Source organism: Etheostoma spectabile, chromosome 3 (assembly GCF_008692095.1).
Source record: "Etheostoma spectabile isolate EspeVRDwgs_2016 chromosome 3, UIUC_Espe_1.0, whole genome shotgun sequence".
Taxonomy (NCBI): Eukaryota; Metazoa; Chordata; class Actinopteri; order Perciformes; family Percidae; genus Etheostoma; species Etheostoma spectabile.
Genome location: NC_045735.1, coordinates 2,446,744 through 2,456,702, shown reverse-complemented (window position 1 = coordinate 2,456,702; position 9,959 = coordinate 2,446,744). Strand labels below are relative to the sequence as shown.

General features: G+C 39.2%; 1 protein-coding gene across 10 annotated transcripts in view; it reads left to right on the top strand.

The window, feature by feature from the left end:
* Positions 1 to 9,959, top strand: part of ryr1b (ryanodine receptor 1b (skeletal)) — a 79,919-nt gene that overhangs the window by 56,924 nt on the left and 13,036 nt on the right. For 3 of the 10 annotated variants that reach the window (XM_032503941.1, XM_032503975.1, XM_032503933.1), the window contains 7 exons: positions 229 to 309; positions 3,793 to 3,892; positions 4,840 to 4,919; positions 5,039 to 5,115; positions 5,262 to 5,335; positions 6,680 to 6,697; positions 9,584 to 9,664. In XM_032503941.1, the coding sequence (XP_032359832.1) occupies positions 229 to 309; positions 3,793 to 3,892; positions 4,840 to 4,919; positions 5,039 to 5,115; positions 5,262 to 5,335; positions 6,680 to 6,697; positions 9,584 to 9,664 (511 nt within the window). The remainder of the gene's footprint in view (positions 1 to 228; positions 310 to 3,792; positions 3,893 to 4,839; positions 4,920 to 5,038; positions 5,116 to 5,261; positions 5,336 to 6,679; positions 6,698 to 9,583; positions 9,665 to 9,959) is intronic. The other 7 variants (XM_032503994.1, XM_032503969.1, XM_032503986.1 and 4 more) reach the window with 3 other exon arrangements.

The following is a 9,959-nucleotide window of genomic DNA, read 5'->3' as shown; positions in this document are numbered from 1 at the left end:
TTGGATTTGGGTCTGGATTTCCAGGCTAACGAGACACTATGATAAAACAGGAAAATGGCAACTGCAATTCAAGAAGTTGTCACTTCCACCTTTTTAGAGAAAAAAAAATGTAAATTATATGTACAACATATGAATTTGTTATTTGACTAAATGTGCCATCTGGAGTTAGATTGCCAAATCTGATGCAATCTAGCACTCAGTCTTTAACTTGCTGTCATTTCCCTCCAGAGCTGCCACATTGGTGAGGATGACGAAGGGGGAGAACAGGAGGGGGATGAGCCATCCTTTGAGGTGCGACAGACAGAGATGGTATGGGGGGACCAGGGGATGGGAGACAGGGGAGACAGCGGAGAAGCAACTCCCCAGGCAGTGACCACACCACATCACACTCGGCACACCCCCCACCACAACATTTTTCTCTTTCTCTTCCTGTCTTTTTACGCGTTCACTCACACTACTTGTCTATTTCCTGCTATGGTGGACTGACCTGTGCATGCCTTTGCTGGACTCTGCCCACCAGTTCGATCAATGTTGTGGACTGAATTTGTTTTTCTTTCTAAATTGCATGACTTGAGTGCAGAGAGACGGTGCAGCTAAAGACAACAAAATGAAACCTACATGTAGACGTTGCTAGGTGTTTAATTTCAGAATCACAATTTCCAAGCCTGAAGTGCTTCTGAATTTTTAGGTTTTAATCAACTAAGTCTGCTGTGAATTGGTTCATCAGAGTATGGTTTAGCATATCTACTACATACTTATTTAAAATACGGTCAGCAGCAGTTATGTTTGTATGCCACATGCTTGAAACAATGAAATGCAAAAGAAAGTGCCAGTTCTGTAATACTGATCTTTAAGCATATGTTATACAAAAATGTCAGATGTTTATTTTAAAAATGTTGAAATTCAAAACGCCTCCTGGAAAATCAATCTCTTGACTTTTGTTATTATATATGATACATACATCATACATGTTGTGATGTTGTAAACCGATCTAGTAAGATTCAAACAAGCAGTGCCACCATCAGTTTACCAGCATAAAAACTTAGTGCAATGTCACAGTTGATATGGACAAATGTGCTCTGCAGCACCTACAAAACCCAACCCAGGGTTAATCAACCCCTTAGTATGATTTGTAATTTGAATGAATAATATCCTAATGTATTTAGTCAAAAGCCAGGCTTGGACACTGTGATGTTGTAGGTATAAAACCCCATGGCTTGTCCTGGAAGACAGCATTACACCCATTTACACTTTGAATCTCTTAGTGTACTTCCCTGTGTAACCCCTTCAATGAGTTCAGTGATTATTCTTGATACATGTGCTCAGAAATGTGATGCTGTAGTCCAAGACTTGAATTAAGCAGCTATCTGATAACTGTTATCAAGTCAAGTCATGCAGCAGGTTTCCTAACAGTAGAACCAGCTCTCTTGAGCTGATCTTGTGTGTATGTGGTCAGTCTCTTCCAGGATTGCACCACTCTATCCTGACTCACACCCTCCTTTACTCACCTGCTAATTGGGCTGTGTTCACCCATTTGGACTCACCCGATAACTTGCTATCTAACAACTGACAAGTAACAGATTTTTTTCTGTCTTTACCTTGAATTGGATAATGCTAACAAATCTCCCTCTCTGTACTCACCAAGGACTACAGTAAAAGCCTGCACAGTCAGCCGTACATGCACTGTCCCAAACTCAACCACACACTCTTGCAATCATACCCTGACACACATCCAGACCCACTCACACCCTTCACACTCATCACAAAGACACATTTGCTGGGAAAAGGAGCAGAACCTCTGTAAGTAGAGAAAAGTTGCTCCACATCACAGTCAGGCTTACGAGGGAGGGGGGCGGAGGGCAGAGGGAGGGGTAGCTTCAGTTGTGGGTGCTTTGGGTGGGGCTTTATGCATGGTGTGCAGTGGGTGGGTCAAATTGAACCTCTTTTGACAAGAGTATGGTGTTTCAGAGCAGCTTTACTGTATCATTTGTAAGTAATTTAGTATAGGAGGATAGTGGCGTACAGTACAGTGTGGATAGCAGTAAAGGAAAGTGCTGTATTATGTAGCAGCAATGTAAATAAGTACAAAATAGTATTTCACTGTACAGTGTAATATTGTACAGTTCTCTACAAGTGTTATAAAAATGGCAAAGCACATTATATTATGTATAGATAAACCCTATAGTATGTATCTATATATATTAACAATAAACAATATCTGCAAATACATGTAAACAGTACATATGACAAGTAAATAATATCATTTATTTAGTTTAAATGGTTGTTTAAAAGGGACATATGATGGAAAACCTCTTTTTTTCAGTGCTTGTCGACATACATTTGGGTATCTGAAGTGCCTACCAACTCACAAACTGTGGAAAAAAAAAAAAACAGTCAGTTTTTGTGGGCCGATTAGATCAGAAAATATGGGGCTCAACAAGTTAATGTGTGGCTCCCCATCCCATGTCACATGCAGGCTCATTAGAATATACTGCCTTCCACTATTGGCAAAGATGTGCCATCTTTTTCTTTTAAGCCAATCAGATTGACTGTATAAATACAGATGTTGTTTCAGGACTTCATCCATAAGTTTCTGAAGAGCCGAAATGAAGCTCAAAGTAGGCAGCTCCCGGTGGCTCCGGCTGTCGCCATGTTGGCAGTGCCTGACTTTGCCTAACTACCGGCTAATCCACATTTGGGCAATGCTGTGGAGCATGGTGGAGCTGAGGCAGGCCGACTGCAGCTTACAGTCTATGCTAGCCTTCTACCATGGCAGCTACCAGCCACTCAAAGCGGCACACCCTCAATTATGCATAACTTTAAGCCTAAATATACATATTAAATGGGTGAATTATAAAAATGTTTCAGCACTGGAGGTTTCCGCTTGGCCAATCAGAGCAGACAGGGCTTTTGAGGATGGGATCTTAAAGATACAGAGACTGAGAACAGTTATATTCAGACAGACATTATTAGAAACGTAATGCATTTTTTGAAAATGGAAGCCTGTAAACATGTTCTTATGCCTAGGTTTAGCCAAAACACAAGTATGACCCTGACAATTAATGTCTCCTTTTTTTTTGCAGTTAGATATCAAATTGAAATTAGAAAATGAACTATCAAACTTATGTTGCATTAAGTAAATCTAAAATGATTATTTTACAGTAGGCACTTTACAAGAGTCGACTGCTAAATAACTAAATGATACGCATTACCAATTCAAGTAAATGCCTTTGCCTTCATTTCAGCTCAGGTTTATAGACAGTTAGTTTCCCATGGTTGAATATAATGCTACTGCTGGTAGCCTAATAGTAGGGCTTTGAAATAGATCAACACTGAGTTAGACCGTTGGGTAGGATATGCATGCTGTGTTACTCTGACAACTGCTGTTGCTTCCTTGTAAGTGTGTGAAAAGTCTGGTGTGCCCTGGGAAGAAATGTTTGCTGCCATTGAATGTTTGCTGCCTCTGGAAGATGTCAAGAGCTGGTATACTTGTCTCCATCACTAATACACATTGTGTTCCATTGGAAATGAATGTGTGTATGTGTTCCTGTATCTCTATCTTTGTGAGAATGAATGAGTGAATGATACATTAATATTGGTGTGAATTAAAATCAGGTAGTTTAAACCTTGGATATCTTGTATGTTGTCATCATCTTTAGTTTCATGAGACACGTCTTGGTCATAGGACAGAGTTACGAGGATGTGTGCGTGTTTGTGTGCGAGTGAGTGCGGGGGGCAGTGCTGTCCTGGTTGGCAGGGTTACAGCTGTGTCCCTCCTGCTCTGCTCCACAGGATAAGGAGATGGAGAAACAGAGGCTTCTGTACCAGCAGTCCCGTCTACACAACCGTGGGGCTGCAGAGATGGTGCTGCAGATGATCAGTGCCTGTAAAGGTAGCCACTCACACACACTCGCTCTCTTTTTACACACATTTTGGTCACTTGTGTGGATGTTATAGGCTATCATTATCTTAGCCGCATGAATGATTAATTAACCATCTGAGCTCATTTTCAGCCCAGTCAATTAAATGCTGGGATAGTAATGTGAGATGCATTGCGTTCCCAGGTTGAGTCCAAATCAGAACAGTGGTGTTTGAGATACTAAACAAAACATGTCAATGTTATCTCACCTATTATAAAAATGCTGAAAAGCAGTGGAGTGAGAATACCCCCCAGGTTTTAAGGTAAATAAATGCTGTAATGTTGTAAAATCGTAGCACCGTGCAATACGATGCACAGTGTTTTGAAAGCAAGATCATTAAAATTTATTGTGATGACAAAGAGGATTTATCTCTAATTTGTTTTTTTAATTTTAAGGTCACAAATTGTATATTTACTGAAGTACTGTACTTGTATTTTTTTGACTATTTACATTTAATGCAACTTTATACTTCTACTTCACTATATCTCACAGGAAAATATTACAGTATTACAATAACTATTTACTCCACTGCATTTCTCTGATTATTTTAGTTATGAGTTACTTTCAGGTTCACAATATTAATACAAAATATAATTAACAAAACATGCTGATATACAGTAAAGTAGTTAAAATTAGCTCCACCTTTAGCAGCTTCCACAATAAAGTGATGCATCAATAATCAAATCATATAATATATAGCATTCTGAAATGGGCCTATTGTGCATGATGAGCACTTCTACTTTTGGTATTTTGCTGCTAATACTCCTGTACTTCTACTCAATTAAATACCGGACTTTTACTTCTAATAATTTAAAGTACCAATGCTATTATACAGTGTACAAATACTATACAAGTAAGTAATAAGATCTGAGTACTTCTTCCACCTCTGCCCACCTACTGATGTCTCATCCTAATTCAGGCGTACCTGGAGCCATGGTTTCTTCCACGCTTAAACTGGGAATCTCCATCCTCAATGGAGGCAACAGTGATGTACAGCAGGTAAAATACCTGATGAGAGTTTTACAAAACACATTTTAATTAGAAAGTTGGAATAAAGAGCTCAACAAAATGTTTTATTCAATACTACTTTTGGTTTCTGCTTTCCTGTCTTTTGGCAGAGAATGCTGGACTATCTGAAGGATAAAAAGGATGTGGGATTCTTCCTCGGCCTTCAGGCTCTGATGCAGACCTGCAGGTCTGTAATGAATGAGTGTTGTTAACCTCTCTTGACACCGACACACTTTAACTCCAAAACATTGCTCTGAGAAGGGCATTTTTTAAAAGGGATTCGTAAGTAAAAACTTTATTTTGTTACACTGACTAAATATTTGATCTTCACAGCGTTTTGGACTTGAATGCTTTCGAGAGACAAAACAAGGCTGAGGGACTTGGGATGGTTTCAGAGGAAGGCACTAGTAAGTATGGTCGACAGCTTCTATCTGAACACACTGTGTAAATTTAGCAGTCTGTATGACAAACACACACTGCCACATACCTGTTCTGTTTCATTGTGCATTGACTCTTGAGAGAATCTGACATGTTTCCAGTTCTAGTGTGTAGTCTATACTTTTGTGCACCTGCTTGTCTGAGTGTGCCTGTTTCTGGATGCCTGGTGGGAGGTATGTTTTCATGTAAGTGTGTTCAAGCCACGACACTCTTGTGGTGTTTTTCCATACACTTGCTGCCTTGGCGCAACCTGGTTTGACTCATGCATCAGCTGAGCACGACAGAAATTTGCATCAACAGGGCTATCCGCTTGAAGGTGTGTCTCTTTTTTTTTTTTTTTTTTTTAAAGTAAAGTTGACGTTAAAGGTCCCATAGCATGAAGATTTCACTTTGAGGTTTTTTAACATTAATATGCGTTCCCCCAGCCTGTCTATGGTCCCCAAGTGGATAGAAATCGCGATGGATGTAAACCGAGCCCTGGGTATCCTGCTCTGCCTTTGAGAAAATGAAAGCTCAGATGGGCTGATCTGGAATCCTGCTCCTTATGAGGTCATAAGGGGCAAGGTTACCTCCCCTTGATCTGCTTTGCCCGCCCGGAGAATTTGGTCCACCCATTAGAAAAAGAGACATTATAGCTTTCAAACGAACAAAGTGGCAGTTGGTCAAAGCCACACGCCCAGCTTCCACCTTGCCATTTTGTTATTTAAAAGCTTATGTTATGTTAAAAGTCTGTTGCTATTTTGTGATTTAAAAGCTTTTATTATGAAGCAGCAAAATCAGGAATTGCTTTTCAGCAGTGGTAACTAAACACAACTTAGTAAAATAAAGCAGATGTCTGAAAGAACATACAGATTCAGTTAGAAGCTGCAAAGGTACTGAGCACTAAACGGACACTTCAAAAAACGTCTTGCATGGACAAGAATAAAGTCCCACAATACACCCTTGTTTGAGGGGGAGAAGGGGGAGTTGTTACGGCTTGACTGTGGTCGGTGAGACGTCACTGCAATCGGCACTTTGGCCGAAACTGCAGAAGACACAACTCGGTAATGCTAATGGAAATGCAAAGTCACGGTATGACTCAGCAAGTTGGCGCGGCCAAAAGTGCCAATGGAAAAACACCATTGCATTAGTCCCAGCATTTTGACTATTGATGTTTTAAACTGTTTATCATCCACTGACAGCCATGAGATTTCTGGACTCACTGCGTCTCTTCTTCTCTTTCCCTCTCCTACATCACGTTCATTTTTTCCCGTTTCAACCCCTCATGCTCATGTCTTTCCTACCTGTCATTTTGCTGCTCTCACGGTTCTCAGATAAGAAGCTAGAACGTGGTAAATGATCTCATATGTTTACTTTCTTTCTCTCCCTCCTTTCTGTCCTCTTTATCTTTTTAACTCTTAATCCCCGGACTAGTTTTTTCTTTTTTGCTGTGACCTTAATATTCAATTCATTTCACACCAAGGAGCCAGTGAAATCTAGCTTTACAGTCACTTATCACAATGATACACTTGCTGCTGTAGCTGTACTCTAGCATTTTATCGCTGTCGTTTTTCCTCTGGAAGTGACTGTAAGGTTTGATTTTTCGCTGTAAGTGTTTTATCACAGATCTACTGTAACTCCGACACTCTTATTACTGAGCACTGGGAGGGAAAGGCAGTACCTTATTTTTCCTCTCCCACTCAGTTCTCTCAAGTAGATCATAGCAAACTACACCGACCCTGTGTCCTAGAAACTCTGAAACTTGCTCTCAAAGGATTGACCTACACAGCCAGACCATCTGTGTAAAGCCACTGCAAATAAATCCTCACTTTCCCTAAAATGTCTCCTAACTTCTGAGCATTTTAGTTTAATCCTGCTTTACCATGCAGTGCTATTTATTTGTGGCCTTGTAACTCAACAAGACAGGGAAGTCTGGCAGTTGCAGATCTTTACGACACTAGGTGGTGGTGCACATTAAAACACTGGGGCCGCTGAAATCAACACAAATTGAAAGTTCCTCACAGTAACTTTAAAATTATTCTGGCACTGTTGTTTAACCCTATAATTTTGTATTTTATATATATATTATTTTCAATCTGAGCATGCTTTTTCATTTTTGACAAAGAAAGCATTTCAAGTAGCCAGTTTCTGATGGCATGATAATAGAGAGCTTTACAAATTGTATTTTGCATGGATAGGATTTAATATTTAAGTCAAAACTTACTAAAGTAAACTGGCCACACATTAAAGGCTACTCTATTCTTGTAAGAAGCTTAGTTGACGTTTTTCAGTCCACCCTGACAACAACTGGAATTAACTTTTCATTTTCCACTGTAGATATACATACATATATAACATCCACATTCATAGCTTACTGGAATTTGCAGAGTTCAGTAGATCTGTCCTGCATGAGTAATTTCTTTGTTCACTGTCAACATCTATATATGTATATATCTGTTATTCTCTGGTTATCTTTCTTCATTTAACTGTTTATTCCATGTCCATTTCCATGTGTGACAAGTGTTTGATGTGCTGTCCATTTGAGTTTTGTTGAATAATTGTTTTCTGTAAAAAGTATGTTTGGGGGAGGGAGCGGTATGGCAGCCTCAACCTCCCTTTTCTACTGACAAATGGATGGGGACGCAGAGGCTTTTGTGGTTTTCACTAACATATTCTAATGAAAGCAGGGGTATAGAATGAGGGGATGATACTTACAATTTTACTATCTTTGCAATGCACGTGTTTACAGTCACAGACACTTGCATACAACTATGCATGCATACATACAGGTACACTAATCCATGTCCCTCAATTGTCACCACATGCACACACACACACACACACACACACACACGCACGCACGCTTTAGTTTGATCTACTATTGATAGATACCGTTATATTTTTGCTTATAATATTTCACTACTAAATCTGGCAATGCTTTGTGGTATTGTGCATTGTTTAGTGTGTATCAGTAGATATGTACTTAAATTGGATCACAATAATCACCATTTTACCAGATTCATTTGATGCTTGATCTAAAAATCTAATCTGAATACCATTTATTCTGTTTTGACAAGTCATTTGGTTTCAGATTTAGCCTCATTTTACTTAAAGTGCCCATATTATGACAACAATTCCTTTTTTTCTGGGATTTGGGGTGTTATTTTGTGTCTCTGGTGCTTCCAAGCCCATATACAAACTTGGAAAGGTCTTAAGTCTCTGGGTGAGCTGTTCAAAATCTCCACGACTTTCTTCTTAACTTGCTGAGACAAGGTGGCTAACCGTAGCATGCTAGCTCACTCTCAATGCCAAAATACTGCTAACACACACTAGTTCACCATAATCTACAAAATGACTACTTCCATGTCCCTGTTCTGCAGGTATTCCGCAAGTCTGCCCTCGTTTAGAAGAAGTCTCCAAGCTAATACTGCCTTGTACTGACCAAAGTTGGAGAAAGAGTTAACAAGCTGATGAGCATGTGCAACTCTCCACAAAGATAGTATAGAAGTGAGATGTCTCACCCTGTAGCTAAAACAGATGCCTAAACACAGAAAACAGTATCTGCAGCACTGTGCATTATAACAAAAATATGGTATGTTTTTTGAAAATGAAACCATGTAAACATATTCTGGTACAACCTCAAAAAACAATATGATCCAGAAAATGAGCATAATATGGGCGTTTTTTTGATTTGATAAATTGGACAGAATACTGTACTAGTTTAAATGAAATGACTGTATTCTGTAAAAAGTTGATTTGTCTCTAGAACAGTTGAAATCATTTTTCCAGATATGCAGAATTAGCTCAAATATAATTTGAGGACAAAAATTGATTTAAAAAAAAAAAAAAGACTTGTTAAGATGGAAACTTACCGGTGTATTGTTTATTTGCAAGAACCTTCTTGTTCCTTTTAGTAATAAGTGATTATACATAATTAAAAAGCAAGGGAAATGGCATTTTTTTTTATTTTTTACTCTTTCTGAAGATCACTGTTCTCATATTTAATGTATGAGCACAGTGATGCAAGAGAAAATGTTTAATAGTGGGGCAAGGTGTTCAGTTAAAAGTAAAATACACTGGTATTTTATTTTAATACACCTAATGACTTGTGCTTACTTCTGATTATCACTTTGTATTCTAACAGCTAACTGACTGAGTCCACATGTACTCTGTACTGGGACTGTTGAAAATGTCCTAATAACAAAATTAATTTACATGTCCTGTGTTCTTCTTCACAGATGAGAAAGTGATGGCGGACAATGAATTTACGTGTGACCTCTTCCGCTTTGTGCAGCTTCTTTGTGAGGGCCATAATAACGGTAAGTCTCTTTACCAAAGGTTTCAAAGTGACCAGTGAGTAGAGTACTTGCTCATATTAAAGGTGCTCTAAGCAATGTCACGTGTGTTTTAGACTACAACATTTGTCGTCACATACAGCACACATCTCCTGACTATCCGCGAGCTACCAGTCCCCAGAACACACTGTAAAAAATCATGGTCACTGTAGAAAGCTCAGGGTCTACAAACCGCAACAAAAACAAACTGGGCCCACCTGCACCACAAAGCACACACAGTGTTCCTGCGTTCCAAGAAGGATTTTTGGGGGGGGGGGGG